Source organism: Oncorhynchus mykiss, chromosome 7 (genome assembly GCF_057628025.1).
Source record: "Oncorhynchus mykiss isolate SJ-2025 chromosome 7, ASM5762802v1, whole genome shotgun sequence".
Taxonomy (NCBI): Eukaryota; Metazoa; Chordata; class Actinopteri; order Salmoniformes; family Salmonidae; genus Oncorhynchus; species Oncorhynchus mykiss.
Window position 1 is genome coordinate 54,936,705 of NC_143028.1, and position 26,342 is coordinate 54,963,046.

At 43.4% G+C, this 26,342-nt stretch overlaps 1 protein-coding gene and 1 long non-coding RNA gene across 3 annotated transcripts; one reads left to right on the forward strand and one right to left on the reverse strand.

The window, feature by feature from the left end:
* Positions 1-3,783: 3,783 nt before the first annotated feature.
* On the reverse strand, positions 3,784-13,990 carry LOC100136654 (inositol hexakisphosphate kinase 2). Of its 2 annotated transcripts, XM_021609974.3 has the most exons (5): positions 13,628-13,990; positions 10,030-10,355; positions 6,336-6,401; positions 5,964-6,195; positions 3,784-5,851 (listed from the first exon to the last, which is right to left on the reverse strand). In XM_021609974.3, the coding sequence occupies exons 2-5, from the start codon at positions 10,244-10,246 to the stop codon at positions 4,921-4,923; spliced, it is 1,446 nt and encodes a 481-aa protein (XP_021465649.3). In that variant the 5' UTR covers positions 10,247-10,355; positions 13,628-13,990; the 3' UTR covers positions 3,784-4,920. The 2 variants fall into 2 exon arrangements, with proteins under 2 accessions (XP_021465649.3, XP_036839586.2); XM_036983691.2 differs by lacking the exon at positions 6,336-6,401 and having other exon boundaries at positions 13,628-13,985.
* Positions 13,940-15,643, forward strand: LOC118965307 (uncharacterized). Its single transcript, XR_005052624.2, has 2 exons — positions 13,940-14,101; positions 14,271-15,643. It is a non-coding gene; the product is annotated as an uncharacterized LOC118965307 (long non-coding RNA).
* The last annotated feature ends 10,699 nt before the right edge of the window (positions 15,644-26,342 follow it).

Sequence of the window (26,342 nt, forward strand, 5' to 3'; positions counted from 1 at the left end):
GTATTCGGCCCCCTTGAACTTTGCGACCTTTTGCCACATTTCAGGCTTCAAACATAAAGATATAAAACTGTATTTTTTTGTGAAGAATCAACAACAAGTGGGACACAATCATGAAGTGGAACGAAATTTATTGGATATTTCAAACTTTTTTAACAAATCAAAAACTGAAAAATTGGGCGTGCAAAATTATTCAGCCCCTTTACTTTCAGTGCAGCAAACTCTCTCCAGAAGTTCAGTGAGGATCTCTGAATGATCCAATGTTGACCTAAATGACTAATGATGATAAATACAATCCACCTGTGTGTAATCAAGTCTCCGTATAAATGCACCTGCACTGTGATAGTCTCAGAGGTCCGTTAAAAGCGCAGAGAGCATCATGAAGAACAAGGAACACACCAGGCAGGTCCGAGATACTGTTGTGAAGAAGTTTAAAGCCGGATTTGGATACAAAAAGATTTCCCAAGCTTTAAACATCCCAAGGAGCACTGTGCAAGCGATAATATTGAAATGGAAGGAGTATCAGACCACTGCAAATCTACAAAGACCTGGCCGTCCCTCTAAACTTTCAGCTCATACAAGGAGAAGACTGATCAGAGATGCAGCCAAGAGGCCCATGATCACTCTGGATGCACTGCAGAGATCTACAGCTGAGGTGGGAGACTCTGTCCATAGGACAACAATCAGTCGTATATTGCACAAATCTGGCCTTTATGGAAGAGTGGCAAGAAGAAAGCCATTTCTTAAAGATATCCATAAAAAGTGTTGTTTAAAGTTTGCCACAAGCCACCTGGGAGACACACCAAACATGTGGAAGAAGGTGCTCTGGTCAGATGAAACCAAAATTGAACTTTTTGGCAACAATGCAAAACGTTATGTTTGGCGTAAAAGCAACACAGCTGAACACACCATCCCCACTGTCAAACATGGTGGTGGCAGCATCATGATTTGGGCCTGCTTTTCTTCAGCAGGGACAGGGAAGATGGTTAAAATTGATGGGAAGATGGATGGAGCCAAATACAGGACCATTCTGGAAGAAACCCTGATGGAGTCTGCAAAAGACCTGAGACTGGGACGGAGATTTGTCTTCCAACAAGACAATGATCCAAAACATAAAGCAAAATCTACAATGGAATGGTTCAAAAATAAACATATCCAGGTGTTAGAATGGCCAAGTCAAAGTCCAGACCTGAATCCAATCGAGAATCTGTGGAAAGAACTGAAAACTGCTGTTCACAAATGCTCTCCATCCAACCTCACTGTGCTTGTGCTGTTTTGCAAGGAGGAATGGGAAAAACATTTCAGTCTCTCGATGTGCAAAACTGATAGAGACATACCCCAAGCGACTTACAGCTGTAATCGCAGCAAAAGGTGGTGCTACAAAGTATTAACTTAAGGGGGCTGAATAATTTTGCACGCCCAATTTTTCAGTTTTTGATTTGTTAAAAAAGTTTGAAATATCCAATAAATGTCGTTCCACTTCATGATTGTGCCCCACTTGTTGTTGATTCTTCACAAAAAAATACAGTTTTATATCTTTATGTTTGAAGCCTGAAATGTAGCAAAAGGTCGCAAAGTTCAAGGGGGCCGAATACTTTCGCAAGGCACTGTACATGATTTCTCAATTTGCCGTACATTTGCTAATCGGTTGTGCAGCCAGACTTATTTGCCATTCCTTTTGCCTCATCCCTCTCAACCATACAATTTTTCAATTCCTCATCAATCCATGAGGATTTAACAATTTGTACAGTCATGTTCTTAGTGGGTGCATGCATATTATTGACTGAGATAAGCAATTTCATAAATGTGTCAAATGCAACGTCTGTTTGCTCCTCCTTACACACCACGGACCAACAAATATTCTTTACATCAACAACATAGGAATCACTACAAAACGTCTTGTATAACCTCTTATACACTATTTTAGGCACAGCCTTTGGAACTTAATTTTTTTCCTAGATGTGACTACTATGTTGTGATCATTACATCTGATGGATCTGGATAGTGCTTTCAAGAACATTTCTGCAGCATTAGAAAAGATGTGATCAATCCATGTTGATGATTTTATTCCTGTGCTGTTTGTAACTTCCCTGGTAGGTTGACTAATAATCTGAACCAGGTTGCAGGCACTGGTCAATGTTTGAAGCTTTTTCTTGAGTGGGCAGCTTGATGAAAGCCAGTCAATTTTTAAATCCCCCAGAAAATATACTTTGCTGTTGATAGCACATACATTATCAAGCATTTCACACGTTATCCAGATAGTGACTTTTAGCACTTGGTGGTCTATAGCAGCTTCCCACCAGAATGTGCTTTAGGCGAGGCAGATGAACCTGTAGCTATACTACTTCAACAGTATTTAAAATGAGATCCTCTCTAATCTTTACAGGAATGTGGTTCTGAATATAAACAGCAACAACTCCACCACTGGCATTTCTGTATTTTCTGTAAATGTTATAACCTTGTATTGCTACCACAGTATCACCAAAGGTATTGTCTAAGTGATTTTCAGAGATAGTCAGAATATGAACATCATCTGTAACTAGCAAGTTATTAATATCATGAACCTTGTTTCTTAAGCTACATATGTTAACTTGGGCTATTTTGAGCACTTTTCTGTGCTTGCTTGTTTTCTGATGCTTGCTTGTTTTCATTTCTTTACTGGGAAGCTTAGCAGAAGTATATATATTCTCATGTTATTTATGTTAGTGCAGGGTGAGCATAATGCTAAAGCATTGATAATCATTGTCTCAACGCAGGCTTATAATAGCAATGGTCTGTTTGCATATAGGCCTACTGCAGCTCTGATTGGTTATGCTGGTCTCTGCAGAGTATGGCTGAGTCATGTCAATGTAATAGAATCCTACTCCGTGTCAATGTAATAGAAACCTACTCCGATGTGTTCTGCCTACAACAAAATCTCTTGCATAGTTTTGTTTTGGTATGTTGCATTGAAAGTGGCGAGTATTACGTTGATTCGATCACAATTGCCAAGGGAAACGTTGATAGTGTTAACAGGGAAAACTGTAGAAAGTTGAGTGAAGTTCAGTCTTGTGCTTCTCTCTGTGGGCTGATATTTCCTCTACGCTTGCCAGGTAGGTCCATGGAGCTCCATCGCAGTCTCAGGGCTACTGTGCACCATTGAGGGAACATTGGTTGAGAGTAGATGCGCTTGCTCAGAGATCAAAGCAAGAGCTTCATGTAGCCACTTGTGCACATTTTGTTCATATCCTTTGATAGTTGGTGAAATTAGCCCAGCTATAGATCATTTGTAGTAAGCAAGTGGGGAGTGATTGCTTCCTACAAGAGCACAAAACATTTGTATTTCTAGCCATCATTGAAAAGCAAGTCAGGTCAAGATTTCATTTTTTTGTCAAAGGGGCAGTGTTGTATTTTGAGACAGTTTCTTCAAGCCTGAATAGCCAATAGGCAGAGGGTATCATAATTTGTCTGATTCTCTGTAATAATGGAAAGGGAATAATAATGCATTTTATTTAATGAAGTGGTTTCTATAATCAAACAACACAAAAATATTTCCAGTCACCAATAGTGAATAAACAGGTTAATGTCAAGCTCAAATAGCCACAGTAGCCTACTTGGCCACTGTTAAAACTGTAACTTAAGGTGGGTGCAGCCTCAGTGTTCACAGTAAACGCATGCTGGAAATTGCACAGAATTTTCACAACGTTCAAGTTTGCGCTCAGCAGACCTGAAAATTAGAGGGAACATTGCCACTGACCCATCCCTTTCCTAGAAGTACTATGCACTCAATGACAGACAGAAAAGTGCTTTTACCACAAATGTCTTTATTTTTCTTCCAACATACTAGTGACACACAGGTCTACAAGAGAGGTATCTTGCAAAAAACAACATTCACTAGTCATTATCAGAACAGTAATATGGAATGTGGTCATCATTGCTCCATTTTGTTTAAATGTCTTTGTTTATTATGAAGAAATATGACAAATAAATAAAGTCTATAGTCTTTGTATTTGTCCTTATCAATATATTATTGTGTTCAGTCACCATTTCAGGAATGAAGAGGAGCAATTCAGACAAAAACAAAGAAAATGACAAAGTAATGATGTTATTCCCTTATAAACCCCCACTTTAAATGTCTTTGATTTAAGGATTAAACAGTACAGGGGGTGTTATTGTTGACAAAAGGTAGAAATCCATTTTTCTTCACCCAAACCTTATTCTCCTTCCATGCGTTGTTATTTTTGTAAATCCAGACGGCCAAAAGTATAACAAAATTCTGTTCGTTGCTGGGGTCTGCAGAAACACCAGAAGAAATACAAAACAAAAAAATTGGCCATAGGAGAGTGAGGAGTTGCCAGCTGACCGAGCGACCGGCCTAGCCCCGTTCAGCCTGTACAGAAGCAACCCCCACTCGTGTGTGCTGTGCTGTTGGGGGAACAGCAGTCCAAACGCCATCCACAAACACTTCACCATACAGTCTAAAAGCATCAAGTACAACCTCCAGAACTACACTTCAGCTTTTGGTCCCTCTCTCAGAGTGACCATACAGTAAAGAAAACAGTCTAACAGAGGAGCAGAAAGGAGGACAGGATGACAGGATGCTACATGAGTCCCTGAGCCTGTTAATATACCAGTCTCAGACACTATCACTCCCACTACATAGAAAATAAAGAGGAAGAAAGAGGAAGAACAGTCACAGAGACAAGTTGCAAACGAGTGCACAAGCAGTCCTGTCCCGTGTTGGTTCGGGGAGGTGCGGGACCGACCCCATCACCAACCCTGGAGCTCCCTGTATCTCCACTACAGTAGGTGGGGGGGGTCCTCCCCCGGCTGTGTCGTGGCCATTAGGACCAGGCCAGTGGCGGAGGAGGGCAGACCAAGGCTACAGCTCAGTGCTGTTATTCCCAGGTTGGATTAGAGTTTTCCAGAGTGGAGGCTCAGTCTTTAGTCGGCGCTGTGCTCCTCCAGCTGGGAGATGATAGTGATGAGGTTCTGCAGGCCGAAGATGTAGCCGCTGTCCTGACCCTCATGCACCACACTGTCCTCCCCGTAATGGCGGCACGTCGTGTGGGCAAAATCTATCATCCTCACATCCACCCCCGGGCTGCTGGCCTCCCCTCCTCCACCGCGAGATGAGCGACCAGCACTTCCCTTACTGCTGCCGTTACTGCTACCACCAGCACTGCTGCCAGCTGGCGATCCATGGGGGAACCCACCTTCTTTCTCTTCCTCCTCTTCCTCATCTGAGGGCTCGTCATCGTCACCCTCCTCTCCTCCGCGGTGGCGGGGTCGGGTGGGGCCGCAGGTGTGGGGGGGCTCCCCATCATAGATGATGAGGAGGGAGGAGGAGTAGAAGCGGTAAGACTCGCAGGACTCCAGGGTTTCCTGCATCTCCCTGAGCTTCCACAGCACCGGGGAGAGCAGCTCGTGCCGCAGACGCTGCCCATCGTGGAAGAACTGGAACAGTGCCTCCTTGAAGCCCGGCAGGCTCAGTTTACGCCCATGGTACTTGTTCATGAACATCAGCTGGCCTGAGTCTGACTGGTACACCTGCATGCCACAAAGGCGGACACCGATGGAGGCGGAGGTGCTCTGTTGACATTTGCGAATCTGATTGGCCTTCTTCTCCTCTGACGCATCGTCACCATGCTGCCGCGTGCCCATCTTCAGGTCCAGCACGCACGGCACCGCGTGACGCCATGTCAGGTTCTCCAACAGGATGAATTTGTATTGGTTGCGGTGTTTGGAGTTCTCCTTCATCCTCTGGAGGTGCTGCTGGTGGCATTTCAGACTCCAGGGGTTGTGTTTAATTTGCTTCTGATCCAGACTGTAGCAGAGAACCTCAGCCTGCTGCTGTGCCTCCGCACCGTTATAACTACACACAGAGCGGGAAAAGAGGTTAGATATCTACCCCTCACCATACATCTTTGCTGCATGTTGGTGTTTGGATATATAGTATGTGTATGGATGTAAGTGTATGAGCTCACCTTTTGCTCTTGTTCTCTTTAGTGCTCTGTCTGGCCCGGTCTTTGCTGTAGTTGTCATTCTCCAGCAGTAGGGACGATGTCTTCTTGTTACCCCATTTGATCATCTTGCTCTTGGGCTCGCAGTCGGCTGAGGGGTCCTTGTTTTCCAGGTTCTCTGGTTCATTGTGGAGGGGGTAGGCAATGAGGCATAGGTTGCCCTCTTCATCTTCCTCAAAGCTGACTGACACCACACCTGAGAGAGGGGGAGATGGAGGGAAGGGGGAGAGAGAAGGATAGGAAGGTGGTTATTACCCGGCATTGGAGTTTTTATTTTATAATGTTATGATGAAGCCAAGACCTCCCCGTAACTGGGTTGTCATAGGCAGCTCTTACCCACTAGGTCCTGCCTCCAGCCAAATACACTCTGTAAAGAGAGATGCAAACAAAACACAGGCATTCCTATGGAGGAAGCAGAGAGAGAGAGCAGGTTGGGGGGGGGGGGGGGGGCAAGGACACAGCAAAGAGATCATTGAGTGGCAACAAAAACAGTGTCTAAGTACTTCAAATGTATATGTTAAATAAAAAAAATGTAATAAAAATGTGAGAATGAACCCAAGAAGCAAAGAGATACACAAACACCACAGGAGGCTTGAATGTATGACACTCAGTCCAAACTTTATTAAGCAAATACTAAACCCACCCAGAACCACAAGTCAACTCATACCCATACAGTGCTACAACATTTCAAGGTAACCCAATAGAAATCACAGCAAAGATACACTGTATAAACTCAAATACAACCATGACAACACACCAGAAATGAAGACATATTCACCCAACAGTGTGATATTCTATTATTTCATAGAGATACAAAAGTTCCATCAAGTGAGGCACTTTGCGTACACAGCCTCTCGGACAAGACCTTTCAGGTCTGACTTGCCTTTTTATATACCGGTAGTTCAATTGAAGGCAATAATCCAAACACACTAACAAATGAAAAAGGGGAGGGATTGACAGAGTGGTGTGGAGGAGGGTGGTGGTCTCCGGAACACTTTCATAGATAACTGTATACACACTGTTTCTTAGTCCAGGGATAATTTATGTGTTCCCTAAACATGAACGCACCCCCTACCTCTATCCCAGGGTTTCCCAAACATGAACGCACCCCCTACCTCTATCCCAGGGTTTCCCAAACTCGGTCCTGGGGCCACCCCTGAGTGTATGTGTTGGTTTTTGCCCTAGCATTACACAGCTGATTAAAATAATCTAAGCTTGATGATGAATTGGCTATTTGAATCAGCTGTGCGGTGCTAGAGCAAAAACCAAAACGTGTACCCCCGGGGGGGGGGGGGGGGGGCCCTGCTCTACCCAATAAACCCCCATGTGTACTGCAGCTCTTACTGCAGATTGGTGGTTTCAAGACAGGAAGAGTAAAACATCACAACTGCAGGAGCTGACACATAAACCAGAAAGAGAGAGGGAGGGATTGGAAGATGGAGCGAGATAGGGAGGGGGAGTGAGATGAATATACATCATCCCATTGGATATAAACATGAAAATATGACAGCACAAAACAAGAAAATCCCAGCCTTTCTGTAATATTTACACAACAAAACATCCTTGGTTGGCACTGGAGAAAAGGTTCTATGAAGCATAAAGACAGATCCTTCATTAGGGCCTATGTGTATGAGATGAAGCATAAAGACAGATCCTTCATTAGGGCTTATGTGTATGAGATGAAGCATAAAGACAGATCCTTCATTAGGGCCTATGTGTATGAGATGAAGCATAAATACAGATCCTTCATCAGGGCCTATGTGTATGAGATGATTACTAAGGGGGGGGGGGGTTGGCTAGTGACATGAAGGACAATGGAACCCAGCACTCATCTCTCCTCTGCAGAGCCTGCCCTGAATGATGTCATGCACAGTGATAACACTACCCTGCAACAGTTAACCCTCTACTGCCCAGGCCTGTTCCAACTGTCAGAGGGCATGTGAGGATGAGTACCTGTGACTAATGTACTTTGTGAGTATGTGAAAGTGACTGTATATGGGCAGCCTAAATGAGTTTGTAAGAGTGTGAGAATGTGTGTGTGTGTGTGTGTAAGTGTTTTTGAGCAGAAGTGAACATGTGCGTTTGATGTGGAATATTTCTCAGTGTCATCAGATGTCTGCGCTCTTCTTTCTATATCTTCCTCTCCAAATCCCACTGGTCTTTTTATAGTCCCACGATACATTGCTGCAGAGTCTGATACCATACTAGCGTCTCAACTCTGTCACATAACCAGAGTAGAAGTGACGCTATAGAAAGTGTGTGTGTGTGTGGTGCGTGCAAGTGTCAGGAGGCAACGAGTGTAGCTTCATGGTAAATGAAAAACGAAACAGAATGTGATATTCCACCCAAGGTGTGTGTGTGTGTGTATTTATTTTCCATGACAGTCATCTCTCCCACTTTGTCTAATGCAAAATACCCTGTCCTTTGATAAAGGGGTCACACCTAGCCGCCAGGTGATAAAGATCCTGCCATACCCCTCTCCAGTCTCCACTATTACATTACCTGACACTGCAGAATAGTGATGTGCATTCCGAGTCTTTTCAGTGAGCCGTCTCATTTGGCTCCGTTCATGTAAAAGAGACGTCTCATTTGATTCTGACGGCACTTAGTTCAAAATTGAACTAGAACCACTGAAAAAAATGCTACTCTCCAATTTAAAGCCCAAAAGGTAGGCTACAATTTTTGTGGACCAGATTGACGGCCTCTCCCCATTATGTATCGTTTCTGCAGTGACGTTTCTGCTGTGATTCACTCTCTTTAGATCATTATTTTGTTAGTTATCTGCAGAAAAACTTGTTTTGAAGTTAAAAGGGCAGTAGTAGTAGGCTCCCGAGTGATGCAGTGGTCTAAGGCACTACATCTCAGTGCTAGAGGCGTCACTACAGGCCCTGGTTTGATTCTAGGCTGTATCACAACCGGCCATTATTGTGCACCGCCCTATTGGCCCAGCGTCGTCCGGGGTTAGGATCTGGTTGGGCTAGGCCGTCATTGTAAATAAGAATTTGTTCTTAACTGACTTGCCTAGTTAAATAAAAGGTTTTTAAAAAATGCAGATCAGGGAGACAAATTAAAAGCTTTTTCACTGATGCAATTCGGGTTCACCAAAAAGTTCAATTCAAAAATAGCCGTTCGCAGAACGACCTCTCACTACTGCATAGCCCTGATGCATCATGGAGTCACATACTGTCTGTCCCCCACCCTCACTTAAGCACCAACATAAAACAAATCCCTTTGTGCCGTGGTAGTGCCATCTCCAGTGACCTGCTGTAATCCTAAATGCAGCCAATAATATAAAACACACCAGCCGACCATATCAGTAGAGGACCAGGGAGAATAAATTTGAGAGACGGGGTAGAGAAAGAGAGAAGGCAGCCTGGTCTCATAGACTAAATGTAACATAGCAAATGTAAATCCATGACACTCAAATTAGTATCATATGTAACCAGACCAAATGTAGCATAAGATAGATTGTTATTTAAGGCAAAATTAACCCAATGGTTTGAGAGGTTAAATCTCATCAAGGCTAACTTCAGCATTTGAGCTAATTAGCAACTGTTCAACTACTTACTACTTTTTAGCTACTTTGCAACTACTTAGCATGTCAGCTAATCCTTCGCCAAAACTTTTAGCTAACCCTTCCTCTATCCCTTTAACCTAACTCCTAAACTTAACCTCCATACTAGCTAATGTTAGCCATCTGGACAGAATTTGTAACATCAAACTTTCAACAAAAAAATTTGTAACATGTAATACAATATGTTACGGATTTTCAAAATGTATGTTGTGATCATTCGTAACATATCATAGGAAATGGGTGATGGACATCCACAAAGTAACACATCATACTAAATGGAGTATCTCAGATTTCATACAGAATAATACAAAATTATCTGATACCAGGTTGGAGGAGGAATATGGGGAGATTAATACTGGGCAGTAGCAATAGCGCACAAACACACAGCATAATGGATGTTATTCCAATGAGAGTGTTATATTGTGGGTTTAGGGTGGGATAAGGGAATAAGCTTACCTCTGTACTGGGGGGTGAACTTCCTCATCTCGGGGGGCAGGCTCTTGTAGAACTGATGTTCTCGGGGGATGAGGGGCTTGCAGATGGTCTGGTCGCCGAAACGTAGCACGCATGAGTGGCCCCCCACCTGGTGCACAAAAGGCTCAAGCATCACCCCTTTCCCGGGATAGGGGGGTGTCCCGTCTGCCTGCATGAGGGCTTCTAGAGCAGGACTCATCCTCACTCCGCATCGGACAGCTAAACTGGAGGGGCCCACGATGAGGCTGCCCGGGCTGCCTATGCTCTGGCTGTAACACTCTGTTTCACTGGGGGGCGCTAGTGGACGCCTGCTAGGACACCAGAGACCACAGTGGAGAAAACAAAGGGCATAGCAGGAAGGAGAAGAAAATAGAAAAATCCTTTAGTTCCCTGTTCTTTCCTGGTCCAAAATCAGAGTAGTATAGTCCAGGCTTGGGTTAAGGTAATCTCCCCGTGTACACAGTGCTAATAAATTGTTGTTTTAGACAGCTCCGGGGCTGTAGGTTGTGTGTGAGAGCGAGTGTGGGTTGTTCCTGACTGTCTGTCGATGATACTGAACTGACGTCTGTACTGAACTCAGAGCAAGAAAAGGATCAAAACATTTTCCTCAGCGCCGCCTCCTACCCAGCTTCAACCTATCAGAGACCAGCAGCTGTTGTTGGGCGGGAACTAAGCACTGAGGAAGGAACAGGAACAAGCAAACAAAGAGGAACGAGAGACAAGCGAAAGTGGGGGAGGGGAGAAAAGCAAGCATAGAGAACAGACAGAGACAAAAAATATCTACAGTATTTACAGGAAGTTGGTGGCACCTTAATTGCAGAGAACAGGCACGTGTTAATGACTGGAGCAGAATTAGTTGAATGGCATCAAATACATTGCTTTCAGGTGTTTGATGCCATTACATTTGCTCTGTTCCGGTCATTATTATGAGCCTTTTGCCCATCAGCAGCTTCCTGTGATATTTAGAGGAGGATAAATACATTTATGTTAATATCTACTGAATTAGTAACTGCTTCTGCAAAATTCTACTTTGCATTCTGATGCCAATGCAGAAGATAATTTGAATCTGGGGGATAGAGGAACACAGAGGGAAAGTTAAAACATGTCCCCTTTCTGTTATCCTATTTGGCTTGTTATTCTTATCAGCTGATATAGAGCAGGGAGAGGGAAAAAGAAACTGAGATGATAGGAGATATGAACTGATGGTGAGAAGGGCTCTGCGTTGTTGTCTTGGCCTAAATTGGGCTTGTAGGAGCACTAGTCTGAATTTAAAACAAAAAGAATGGTTCCCCCTCTCACCAAAAACCATTACAGACCAGTGGTGTAGTTTTAACTGAGGGAGTTCTTTTTTTATGACAATTTCCTCAAAGTTTGTACCGACAGATGTAGCCGATTGAGTAGCCTATCATTATAGAATATGCATAAAATGCATCCCCCAAATTCTCTAAAATGACGTTGGAGGCAGCTTATGGTAGAGAAATTAACATAAAATGTTCTGGCAACAGCACTGTTGGACATTCCTGCAATCAGCATGACAATTGCACGCTCCCTAAAAACTTGAGACCTCTGTGGCATTGTGTTGTGACAAAACTGCACATTTTTGAGAGTGGCCTTTTATTGTCCCCAGCACAAGGTGCACCTGTGTAACGATCATGCTGTTTAATCAGCTTCTTGATATGCTACACCTGTCAGGTGGATGGATTATCTTGGCAAAGAAGAAATGCTCACAAACAGGGATGTACACAAAATTGGCACATACTTTTAGAGAAATAAGCTTTGTGTGGGGTGGAACATTTCTGGGATCTTTTATTTCAACTCGTGAAAACATGGGACCAACACTTTACATGTTACATTTATATTTTTGTTCAGTAATTCAGACCAAGTCCAAATTACTGCAAGAACAGCTCAAATAAGCAAAGACAAACAACAATCCATCATTACTCTAAGAAATGGTCAGACAACCTGGAACATGTCAAGAACTTTGAAAGTTTCTTCAAGTGCAGTCACAAAACCCATAAAGCGTTATGATGAAACTGGCTAACATGAGGACCGCCACAGGAAAGGAAGACCAAGAGTTACCTCTGCTGCAGAGAATAAATTCATTAGAGTTAACAGCCTCAGAAATTGCAGCCCCAGTAAATGCTTCAGAGTTCGAGTAACAGACATCTCAACATTAACTGTTCAGAGGAGACCGTGTGAATCAAGCCTTCATGGTTGAATACCTGCAAAGAAACCACTAATAAAGGACACCAATAAGAAGAGACTTGCTTGTGCCAAGAAACACGAACAATGGACATTAGACCGGTGGAAATCTGCCCTTTGATCTGATGAGTCCAAATTTGAGATTTTTGGTTCCAACCGCTGTGTCTTTGTGAGACGCAGAGTAAGTGAACGGTTGATCTCCGCATGTGTGATTCCCACCGTGAAGCATGTGTGATGTGTGATGTTTGGGGGGTGTTTGCTGGTGATACTGTCTGTGATTTATTTAAAATTCAAGACAGAACCAATATGGCTACCACAGCATTCTGCAGAGATACGCCATCCCATCTGTTTGCACTTAGTAGGACTATAATTTGTTTTTCAACAGGACACACCTCCAGACTGTGTAAGGACTATTTGACCAAGAAGGAGAGTGATGAATTGCTGCATCAGATGACCTGGCCTCCACAATCACCCGACCTCAATCCAATTGAGATGGTTTGGGATGAGTTGGACCGCAGAGTGAAGGAAAGGTAGCCAACAAGTGCTCAGCATATAAGGGAACTCCTTCAAGACTGTTGGAAAAGCATTCCAGGTGAAGCTGGTTAAGAGAATGCCAAGAGTGTGCAAAGCTGTCAAAGGCAAAGGGTGGCTATTTGAAGAATTTACATTTTAACACTTTTGGATACTACATTATTCTGTGTGTTATTTCAGTTTGTCTTCACTATTATTCTACAATGTAGAAAACATGTTTTTTTAAATAAGAAAAACCCTTGAATGATTGGGTGTATCCAAACCTTTGACTGGTACCGTTTAACTGACTACCCCGTTCGTGTAGTTATTTTTACATATGGCCACATGCTAGCCCACTAGGGCACGGATATTTAGCTAACTTTGCTAGCTAGTCCAACAGGGCAGGGATATTTAACGTTAGCGCCAATGTTACGCAGATTCGCTAGTATGTCACCGCCAGTCAGGAAAGTCCAACTACACCATGCTGAGATCAGGTGCAACGTTAGCTAGCCAGCCAAGGTGCCTAACTAGCCCACCAGTCGATATTTACCGACCTAACTATATCTCTACGCTGGTGGGCTAAAGTTAGCTAGCATGTCACCATGTGAAAAAGTATGATTAACGTTACACCAACCGTGAGCAAACGTTAACTAGCTGGCTAGCTCACAGTAATTATTAATCAAACGGGACGACAATCATTGTGCTAGCCTGTGCTGCTTTTCTTTATTACTTGTAAGAAAGGTAACGTGTGTTTCATACGTAACTACTGTAGCTGATTATTTAGCTTTTTTTTAAAAAAGTATCTTAGGTAACACAGTTCTTTGATCTAACTAAAATAGTTTGTTAGCAGCTAGCAAACAGGGCTTACCTTATCACACATCCCCAGCGATGCCTCTAGCTTACAGAGGTTGGGAAACTATCAAATGCACGTGTGCTTATCAGAATAGTGGTTACAATCCGGTACATAGCACAGAACCATCCTTTCTTCTGATCAACAGAGACCTAAGGTTAGCTACAAAGACCAGGGTAAAAAAAAAAAAGTAGAAACGCTAAAGTAATTAGCTAGTTAATTTGAAAAAATGCTAAACAAGAATACACATGAAGAATAACAATTATTTACACAAGATTACACAAGAAACTAAAAAGTTACTTGCTACTTTTTTTTACTTGCTACTGCTTTGATGGATGACGTCAACGCTTGTGACAGGATGTGTAGTTCTGTATAAAAGCCACATTAGCGGCTATTTAGCGTTTCATTTTGGGGTGATGACTACAGGTGAATATATTGATACAAGTTACCTTGTCTGGGAGATTTGTGCGGTTATCAATACATTACTCCAGGGTAAGCCTACACGAAACACAGACCTTATATGAAGTAGTTCTAAAATCCTGACGGAAAAATGTATTTTGAAAAAACAATTGAAACCATATCCAGGTTTAGGAGTTCTTAGTGAATATGTGTTATTTTTGTGAATGTGTGTGTGTGTGTGTGTGTGTGTGTGTGTGTGTAGGCTCCCGGTGCCTCTGATCCCAGGACCTACACTACATCGGAGACATCGGTCTCACTCTAATCCAGCTTTCTGGAAGACAGACCAGCAGGGAAATGGACCACGGGAAAACACCCAACTTAACCAAACATCAAGTGCACTGGACTGTATGTTAGTGTACTGGTATGTGTGTGAGTGTGCATAAGCGCTTGTGTTTTGGTGTGTGTCTGTTTTGAATATTTGTGTACACCAGTGTGTGTATAAGCAAGTGTGTGTATGTGTATGTGCATGAATGAGTAGGTGAGTTTCTGGCCTAGTCACCAGGCAGGCAGGGCTGATGGATGAGGCACAGGCCTGTGCCCAGGGACAATGGACCCGGCCGCGCTACACTGCAGGCAAGGCATTCAGCCCAGTTATGAAACACATTACTGGGCCAGACAGGCTCTAACCTCCTCCACCATTTGCTGGGCATAGAGCAATGGTCTAACATACTCCAACGTCTGTCCTGCAGGCACAGAGGGGTAGCCAGAAAAATACCAACAATCAGGCATCTATGAGAAAACTGGTGCCACTGCCATTTCAACAGCATTGTTTTTCTTCACCACTACCGTTATTTCCAGCTGCTGATCATGGTATATCGCACATGACATACATCTCAAATAGCACATTTTACAGGGAGGGGGATGGACCCAAAGGAGGGCTGGAACAAGAGAGAGAGAGAGAGAGAGAGCTAAGGAGGTTCAGTAGCACCTAGAACTTCTGCTCAGATACTGTCCGACTTTGTCCCTGACGGTAAAATCTTAGTAAGACAAAAATATTGGTGTTCTAAAAAAGCTCCAGTTGCCAAGACAACAAATACAAATTCTATCTAGTCACCGTTGCCCTAGAGCACACAACTAAATATATCTACCACGGCCTAAACATCAACACCACAGGTAACTTCCACAAGGCTATGAACACTCTAAGAGATAGGGCTTTCTATGCCATCAAAAGGCACATAAAACTCGACATCCCAATTAGGATCTAGCTAAAAAATATTTCAGTTAGTTGTAGAACCAATTGCTCTCTATGGTTGTGAGGTCTGGGGTCCACTCACCAACCAAGAATTCACAAAATGGGACAAGCCCCCAATTGAGACTATACCCTTTAAATATCAAAATCCAGAAAAGAGCTGTTAAATTTTACAACCAAATAAAAGGAAGCCATCCCTACACATTCCACCACAAAACCCTCACCTACAGAGAGATTAACCTAGAGAAGAATCCTTTCAGCCAGCTGGTACTGGGGCTCTGTTCACAAACACAAACAGACCCCACAGAACCCCAGGACAGCAACACAATCAGACCCAACCAAATTATAAGAAAACAAAAAGATAACTGGAAAGAATCAACCAAAAATCAGAGCAAACTGGAATGCTATCTAGCCCTAAACAGAGCATACACAGTAGCAGAATACCTAAACACTGTTGTGACAGGCCCAAAATTAAGAAAATCATTGACTATGTACAAAGTCAGTGAGCATAGCTTTGCTATTGACAAAGCCCGCCATAGGCAGATCTGGCTCTCGAAAGAAGAAAGGCTATGTGCTCACTGCCTACAAAATTAGGTGGAAGCTGAGCTGCACTTCCATTCCTCCTGCCAAAGGTATGACCATATGAGAGACACATATATCCCACAGATCACATAGACCCACAAAGAATTTGAAAACGAATCAAACGTTGATGAACTCCCATATCTGTTAGACGAAATATCGCAATGTGCAATCATTGCAGCAAGATTTGTGACCCGTTGCCATGAAAACAGGGCAACCAATGGAGCACAAACAACATGGTAAATACAACCAATATTTATCTGTTTAATTATCTTCCCCTACTATTTAACCTACAACTATTTGCACATTGTTATAAACACTGTACATGGCTGATAATATAACATTTAAACATTTGAAATGTCTTTATCCTTTTGAAACCTTTATCAGTGTTTACTGTACATTTTTTATGTTGTTTTTTGTTTCTTCTCACTTTTGTTTATTGTTCATTTCACTTGTTTTGGCAATGTAAACATGTTTCCCATATGAATAAAGCCCTTTTGAAATTAATTGAATTCACGGATTTCACTCTGCTATCTGCACAACCAATCATCAACGCTCAGGGTGGGGACAGACATTGCATCTTAGTATGGAGTGCAGTTCACAATGCATGTATCTCATCATGGTAACTTTTTTTTGTGTCAGTTAGGCCTACATTTGCTGCCGCATAGCCTATCCTACTGTAATATGAAGACTGAATGCTTGTCTAATTTACACATGTCCATCTGGCTTTCAGGGGTCACCTTATGTTTTAATTGTAAAGATGTTTTCTTTTTAAAACAGCCTATCACTCGAATATCGTTGCTTTAAATCATTATTCCTCCTCCACCAAACTTTACAGTTGCCACTATGCATTTGGGCAGGTAGCGTTCTCCTGGCATCCGCCAAGTCCATCAGACTGCCAGATGGTGAAGCGTGATTAATCACTCCAGAGAGCGCGTTTCCACTGCTCCAGAGTCCAGTGGCGCCAAGCTTTACGCCACTCCAGCCGACGCTTCGCATTGCGCATGGTGATCTTAGGCTTGTGTGAGGTTGCTCAGCAATGAGAAACCCATTTCATGAAGCTCTCGACAAACAGTTAAAAATTCCTTCTTTAACCTGTCTCCTCCATCTACACTGATTGGAGTGTATTTACCAAGTGACATCAATTAGAGATCATAGTTTCACCTGGATCCACCTGGTCTGTCTATGTCACGGAAGAGCAGGTATTCCAAATGTTTTGTATACTTAGTGTATATGGGCTTTTCTGTTTTTCTGTTCGGCGTATATCTGCGGTAGCCTACAGTACCAGTCAAAAATTTGTACACACCTACTCATTCAAGGGTTTTCTTTATTTTTTCCTATTTTCTACATTGATTCACGCAGTCTCCTCTGAACAGTTGGTGTTGACATGTGTCTGTTACTTGAACTCTGGGAAGCATTTATTTGGGCTGCAATCTGAGGTGCAGTTAACCTTAATGAACTTATCCTCTGCAGCAGAGGTAACTCTGGGTCTTCCTTTCCTGTGGTGGTCCTCATGAGAGCCAGTTTCATCACAGCTCTTGATGGTTTTGCGACTGCACTTGAAGACACTTTCAAAGTTCTTGAAATGTTTCCGCATTGACTGACCTTCATGTCTTAAAGTGATGATGGACTGTCGTTTCTCTTTGCTTATTTGAGCTGTTCTTGCCATAATATGGACTTGGTCTTTTACCAAATAGGGCTATCTTCTGTATATCACTCCTACCTTGTCACAATACAACTGATTGGCTCAAATGCATTAAGAAGGAAAGATATTCCACAAATGAACTTTTAACAAGGCACATGTTAATTGAAATGCATTCCAGGTGACTACCTCATGAAGCTGGTTGAGAGAATGCCAAGAATGTGCAAAGCTGTCATCAAGGCAAAGGTTGGCTACTTTGAAGAATCTCAAATTTAAAATATATTTAGATTTGTATAACACTTTTTTGGTTACTACATGATTCCATATGTGTTATTTCATAGTGTTGATGTCTTCACTATTATTCTACAATGTAGAAAATAGTACAAATAAAGAAAAACCCTTGAATGAGTAGGTGTGTCCAAACTTTTGACTGGTATTGTATATACAGCTATGTATTGGATAACTGCAAAAAAATGTGTTTTGGGGGGGCTTGGGCTCATAAAATGTATTTAATGTATGGCTCATCACCCTCAGGTAGCATCAGGCTGGAATTTTCATGCCGATTCAAGCTCTAATCAAATGCAGACATACTGTATTTATATGCTTTAGAATTACACTTCTGGTTTGGGCATGAAATACCAGGTTGAACATTTGTGAAATACGGGGAAAATCTTCAACCCTAGCACTGATCTTATGTGCATGCTCTACTAATCACTGTCTCTCCCTCTCCCCCATGCACATCGGTCTGTGTTTCTACTTCTCTCGACTGTCTGCAGCATGGAAAAACTGGGCCAAACAGACGTCATTCACTCTGTATGACACATGTACGTACAATAGATATAAGCACAAACAGTTAACCTTCAAGGCAATTTGGTTTGATTGAGCTGAACATGGTTACCAAACTATCTCTGTAGAGTAATTTCTGACTTTGAATCACATTCCTGGCTGGAGCGGGGTTTCTGCGGGTAAGGCAAAGTGTATGTGTCCATCTGAATGTACCAGTGGAGGCTGCTGAGGGTAGGATAGTTTATAGTAATGGCTGGAATGGAGTCAATGGATTGGTATGGTATCAACCACATGGAAACCACATTTAATACCATTCCATTGACTCCACTGCAGCCATCATTATGCGCCATCCTCCCCTCAGCAGCCTCCACTGGTGTGTACAGTATGTTAAGGTGTGCTAGTTTGTGTGAGTGTGTGTGTGTGTGTGCCTATAAGGGTGTGTGTGTGTGCGCGTGTGTGTGCTCATGGCCAACAGTCATTCCTGTTCTTTAGTGTGTGTGTAGGGGTGTATGGGTATAGTATGAGACAAGAGGAGTGTGAGAGGAAGTAGAGGTCAAGTGTGTGATTGATGGTTGATCTGTCACATGCCATGACATCTGCAGTGGCTCCTCTTGTATGACCCTGATGCCCTACTTTCCCCTCACTCAGGGGGTCCCCTCTTCTACCACACACACACACACACACACACACACACACACACACACACACACACACACACACACATATAAGGGAACGTGATTGTGTGTGAGCCCAGGTCAAGGAGAAAGAGAGAGCCCAGATACACACACATACAAACACACCCAGAATGCTGCAGTAAATAGAAACATGTTGATGGTGACAGGCACACAATATCGATCAGGTGTGGTCAAGGATGACTGTGTTTACGCCCATCTTACCCCTCCATCTCTCCCTCGATCCTTCTCTGTGATGGAAAGTAGAGCTCATATTAAGACTATGTTGTTGTTGTCCTCATATAGGGTTTCATTAGACAGGTTCCCATCACTGCTGAATGCCATCACTAACTAACAATAACAGTCATAATTCAAATCAAAATCAAATAAAATTTTATTTGTCACATACACATGGTTAGCAGATGTTAACGCGAGTGTAGCGAAATGCTTGTGCTTCTAGTTCCGACAATGTAGTAATAATCAACGAGTAATCTAACTTAACAATTCACAATAACTACCTTCTACACACACAAGTGTAAAGGGATGAACAATATGTACATAAAGATATATGAATGAGTGATGGTACAGAACGGCATAGGCAACATGCAGTAGATGGTAGAGTACAGTATGTACATATGAGATGAGTAATGTAGGGTATGTAAAAAAAAAAAGTGGCATTGTTTAAAGTGGCTAGTGATACATTTATTACAACAATTTTTCCAATATTAAAGTGGCTGGAGATTTGAGTCAGTATGTTGGCAGCAGCCACTCAATGTTAGTGGTGGCTGTTTAACAGTCTGATGGCCTTGAGATAGAAGCTGTTTTTCAGTCTCTCGGTCCCTGCTTTGATGCACCTGTACTGACCTCGCGTTCTGGATGATAGCGGGGTGAACAGGCAGTGGCTCGGGTGGTTGTTGTCCTTGATGATCTTTATGGCCTTCCTGTGACATCGGGTGGTGTAGGTGTCCTGGAGGGCAGGTAGTTTGCCCCCGGTGATGTGTTGTGCAGACCTCACTAACCTCTGGAGAGCCTTACGGTTGTGGGCGGAGCAGTTGCCGTACCAGGAGGTGATACAGCCCAACAGGATGCTCTCGATTGTGAATCTGTACAAGTTTGTGAGTGTTTTCGGTGACAAGCAGAATTTCTTCAGCCTCCTGAGGTTGAAGAGGCGCTGCTGCGCCTTCTTCACCACGCTGTCTGTGTGGGTGGAACAATTCAGTTTGTCCGTGATGTGTACGCCGAAGAACTTAAAACTTTCTACCTTCCCATCTTTGTGGGTAGGGGGGTGCTCCCTCTGCTGTTTCCTGAAGTCCACGATCATCTCCTTTGTTTCGTGACGTTGAGCTTAAGGTTATTTTCCTGGCACCACACTCCGAGGGCCCTCACCTCCTCCCTGTAGGCCGTCTCGTCATTGTTGGTAATCAAGCCTACCACTGTAGTGTCGTCTGCAAAATTGATGATTGAGTTGGAGGCGTGCATGGCCACGCAGTTGTGGGTGAACAGGGAGTACAGGAGAGGGCTCAGAACACACCCTTGTAGGGCCCCAGTGTTGAGGATCAGCGGGCTGGAAATGTTGTTACCTACCCTCACCACCTGGGGGCGGCCCGTCAGGAAGTCCAGTACCCAGTTGCACAGGGCGGGGTCGAGGCCCAGGGTCTCGAGCTTGATGACGAGTTTGGAGGGTACTATGGTGTTAAATGCTGAGCTGTAGTCGATGAAGAGCATTCTCACGTAGGTATTCCTCTGCAAAACATGCATACCTGGAGACTAACCAAACCCAATCATGCGACTGGTAGCTATTTTCATGTCATACTTAAGAGGGATGATGAGACATTGACCTCACCAAATGGTTACCTGGTAGACTTTCCTCGTGCAGGTTTGTCTCCAAACAAAGGCATGGGCCTGATAGCCTGCTTACAGAAAACACTGGAGCAAACTATTCCTACGTGCAGAGCGACCTAAACCTACTCCTCTGTTGTTGTTCTCTCCTCAGGGTTTAATAAGGTACCTTTATTATGGTGGATATTCAGCAGCCTAATGGTCTGGGGGTAGAAGTTATTGGATAGTTTTAGCCATGATTCTCCTGCACTGCCCGCATCTGAGTGATGGAAGCAGGGAGAACAGGCCATAGTTTGGGTGACTGAGGTCCGTGATGACCTTCTTGAAGGACGGGCAGTGAGCCCCCAATGGTGCATTCGGCTGAGTGTACCACCCTCTGTATTGCTTTACGGTCAGAGGCGGTGGAGTTGCCATACCAGGTTGTGATGTAGCCCAACAGTATGCTCTTGATGGTGCTCCTGTAGAACACTGCGAGGGCCCTCGAGGACAGGCCTCACTGTTGTGCCTTTTTCACCACGGTGTCCCTGTGGTTTGACCATTTCAGCTCCTCTGAGATGTGTACACCGAGGAACTTCAAGTTTTTCACCTTCTCTACGGCGACCCCGTTAATGAGGATAGGGGTGTGCCCAGCCTGGTTCCTCCTGAAGTCTATAAACAGCTTCTTTGTTTTGCTGACATTGAGGGAGAGGTTGTTTACCCGGCACCACACCGTCAGAGTGCCAACTTCTCTGTAGGCCGTCTCGCTGTTGTTGGTAATCAGGCCTACTACTGTCATGTCGTCAGCAAACTTGATGATGGAGTTTGATCTGTGTGAGGCCACACAGTCGTAGGTATACAGGGAATATAGGAGGAGACTGAGGATGCACTCTTGTGGGGCCCCAGTGTTGTCATAGTTATGAGGGATGATGAGACATTGACCTCACCAAATGGTTACCTGGTAGGCTTTCCTCATGCAGGTTTGTGTCCAAACAAAGGCATGGGTCTGAAAGCCTGCTTACAGAAAACACTGGAGCAGACTATTCCTACGTGCAGCGCGACCTAAACCTACTCCTCTGTTGTTGTTCTCTCCTCAGGGTTTACTAAGGTACCTTTATTATGACGGCTGATAAAGATAACATTGGCCATACAGTGGGGCAAAAAAGTATTTAGTCAGCCACCAATTGTGCAAGTTCTCCCACTTAAAATGATGACTGTGACGACCCTCCCACTCTGTCTGCCGTATTCTGTCTTTGTTTTTGTTTCCTTATTAGGATGCCGGTGGGCGGAGTTGAGAGGGTCGTCAGCTACATGGGAAACACCTGGGCCCAGGTGTTTCCCAGGATAAATAGACCTCTTCCACATTCATGGAGGAGACTCTCTCCATGCAGACGTTTGTAGATTGTGTTGTGGTTCTTGGTGGCCTTTTGTTTGTTTGCTTTGGCACCTTTCAACACCCTGCATTATCACATTCATGCATGCAAAACACTCACTTACGCTACTGATTACTGATTACACACATCATTGTATATTTTCCTTAGTTGCTTTGGTTAATAAATATATATTTTGTTACTCCTTATCTCCACGTTGTCTCCCTTTGTTACGGGCTTTGAGCCGGTTCGTGACATGACAGACAAAATGAGAAAAAAAAATCCAGAAAATCACATTGTAGGATTTTTAATGAATTTATTTGCAAATTATGCTGGAAAATAAGTATTTGGTCAATAACAAAAGTTTATCTCAATACTTTGTTATATTCCCTTGGTTGGCAATGACAGAGGTCAAATGTTTTCTGTAAGCCTTCACAAGGTTTTCACACACTGTTGCTGGTATTTTTGGCCCATTCCTCCATGCAGATCTCCTCTAGAGCAGTGATGTTTTGGGGCCGTTGCTGGGCAACACAGACTTTCAACTCCCTCCAAAGATTTTCTATGGGGTTTGAGATCTGGAGACTGGCTAGGCCACTCCACGACCTTGAAATGCTTCTTACGAAGCCGCTCCTTCGTTGCCCGGGCGGTGTGTTTGGGATCATTGTCATGCAGAAAGACCCAGCCACGTTTCATCTTCAATGCCCTTGCTGATGGAAGGAGGTTTTCACTCAAAATCTCACGATACATGGCCCCATTCATTCTTTCCGTTACACAGATCAGTCGTCCTGGTCCCTTTACAGAAAAACAGCCCCAAAGCATGATGTTTCCACCCCCATGCTTCACAGTAGGTATGGTCTTCTCTGGATATAACTCTTTGTCCTCCAAACACGACAAGTTGAGTTTTTACCAAAAAGTTATAGTTTGGGAGAATGTCATATGGTCAGATGAAACCAATCTTCTTCTGGATCATCCAAATGATCTCTAGCAAACCTCAGATGGACCTGGATATGTACTGGCTTAAGCAGAGGCACTTGTCTGTCACTGCAGGATTTGAGTCCCTGGCAGCGTAGTGTGTTACTGATGGTAGGCTTATTTACTTTGGTCCCAGCTCTCTGCAGGTCATTCACTAGGTCCCCCCGTGTGGTTCTGGGATTTTTGCTCACCGTTCTTGTGATCATTTTGACCCCACGGGGTGAGATCTTGCGTGGAGCCCCAGATCGAGGGAGATTATCAGTGGTCTTGTATGTCTTCCATTTCCTAATAATTGCTCCCACAGTTGATTTCTTCAAACCAAGCTGCTTACCTATTGCAGATTCAGTCTTCCCAGCCTGGTGCAGGTCTACAATTTTGTTTCTGGTGTCCTTTGACAGCTCTTTGGTCTTGGCCATAGTGGAGTTTGGAGTGTGACTGTTTAAGGTTGTGGACAGGTGTCTTTTATACTGATAACAAGTTCAAACAGGTGCCATTAATACAGGTAACGAGTGGAGGACAGAGGAGCCTCTTAAAGAAGAAGTTACAGGTCTGTGAGAGCCAGAAATCTTGCTTGTTTGTAGGTGACCAAATACTTATTTTCCACCATAATTTGCAAATAAATTCATTAAAATCCTACAATGTGATTTTCTGGATTTTTTTTCTAATTTTGTCTGTCATAGTTGAAGTGTACCTATGATGAAAATTACAGGCCTCTCTCATCTTTTTAAGTGGGAGAACTTGCACAATTGGTGGCTGACTAAATACTTTTTTGCCCCACTGTATATGCAGCACATGCATGGGAGTGAAAGTTGAGAGCAGACAAAGAATGTACAACTACATCTACTGACACACAGTTCGTAAACATTACCCATGCCTTAGCAAGAAAACAGATGTTAGGAACACCCAGACCCCAGTTCTTTCAGATCAGCCTTACCACCACCATCACCACAACCACCACTAGGCTAACTGGTCAGCCTGAGGTCTGACCTGACCCATTTTAAGTAGGGTGTCTGTGTGTGATTCTCTGGACCTGCATGGGAGTGCGTATGGGAGGAAGGATTCATATAAACGTGAAAGGAATGTCACATAAGTCAAATATACAACACAATACATACAGTGCATTCGGAAAGAATTCAGAACCCTTGACTTTTTCTACATTTTGTTACGTTACAACCGTATTCTAAAATGGATTAAATTGTTTTTCCCCTCGTCAATCTATAAACGATAACCCATAATGTCAAAGGAAAAACAGTTTTTATTTAATGTTTGCAAAAACGGAAATATCACATTTACATAAGTATTCAGACCCTTTACTCAGTACTTGTTGAAGCATATTTGGCAGTGATTACAGCCTCGAGTCTCCTTGGGTAGGAAGCTACAAGTTTGAAACGCCTGTATTTGGGGAGTTTCTCACATTCTTCTCTGCAGATCCTCTCAAGCTCTGTCAGGTTGGATGGGGAGCGTCACTCCACAGCTATTTTACTGTCTCCCTAGAGATGTTAGATCGGGTTCAAGTCTGGGCTCTGACTGGGCCACTCAAGGACTATGTTGTCTTGGCTGTGGGCTTATCGTCGTTGTCCTGTTGGAAGGTGAACCTTCATCCTTCAAAGATCTCTCTGTACTTTGCGCCGTTCATCTTTCCCTCAACCCTGATCACTCTACCATAAAAGCCTGATTGGTGGAGTGCTGCAGAGATGGATGTCCTTCTGGAAGGTTCTCCAATCTTCACAGAGGAACTCTGGAGCTCTGTCAGAGTGACCATCGGGTTCTTGGTCACCTCCCTGACCAGGGCCCTTCTCCGTCGATTGTTCAGTTATGCCCGATGGCCAGCTTTTGGTGGTTACAAACTTCTTCCATTTAAGAATGATGGAGGCCACTGTATTCTTGGGGACCTTGAATGCTGCAGACATTTTTCTGTACCCTTCCCCAGACCCCACACAATCCCGTCTCTGAGCTTTACAGACAATTCATTTAACCTCATTGCTTGGTTTTTGCTTTGACATGCACTGTCAACTGTGGGATGTTATATAGACAGGTGTGTGCCTATCCAAATCATGTCAAAAAATCATGTCCAATCAATTGAATTTACCAAGTGGACTCCAATCAAGTTGTAGAAACATCTCAAGGATTATCAATGGAAACAGGATGCATCTGAGCGCAATTTCGAGTCTCATAGCAAAGGGTCTGAATACTTATGTAAATACTTTTTTTCTAAAAAATATATAAATAATTTTGCAAAAATTAATAAAAACCTGTTTTTGCTTTGTCATTATGGGGTATTGTGTGTATATTGATGAGGAAAAACATGTTTTTATACTTAAAATGAGGCTGTAACACAACAAAATGTGGAAAAAGTCAAGGGGTCTGAATACTTTCTTTGTGTTTGCCATTGAGTGTGTGTTGGTCACACACACACTCAATGTGTGTATTGGTTGTATGCGTGACTCACAAACGCTCACGTGTTTATATAGTAGTAGTAGTATTTGTATGTGTGACTCACAAACGCTCACGTGTTTATATAGTAGTAGTAGTATTTGTATGTGTGACTCACAAACGCTCACGTGTTTATATTGTAGTAGCGGTATGGGTATGTGTGACTCACAAACGCTCACATGTTTATATTGTAGTAGTGGTATGTGTATGTGTGACTCACAATCGCTCACGTGTTTATATTGTAGTAGTGGTATTTGTATGTGTTTTGGGACTATTTTGCCCCCATTTCTGAGCCCAGTGGATCGCTGTCTTAGTTCTGTCCTCTTACACCTCAATGAGAAAATGATGTGTAAGAGTTATAAGGTCTAAATGTGGAATGTAGAAAAGTACTATCTGTTGTTACAGGAGCAGGATATGGTGACACTGCTATTACAGCCATTGTTTTGAGGACATCAATCTCCCTGACAATGCTGACAATATGTTGATAATCTGACTCGGTCTCCTTCCCAAATGACACCCTATTCCCTATATAGCCTAGTGCATAACATTTGTCCAGAGCCCTATATAAAGGGAATAGGGTGCAATTTGGTCCCTCAGTATTGCATCCTTTTAACTCCCCAGACGCTTTCACTCACCTAGTCCCCCTAAGCCCCCCCTAAACTACACGTGATGATTACAATACAACCTGCATCCTTATTGACGGACGCCCCAGCTGGGATGTGGGGCAGGGAGGCGGTGATCAGGGTGTGTGTGTGTGTGTGTGTGTGTGTGTGTGTTTTACACAAGGTTACACAATCAGGAACCCAGCTTTACAAGG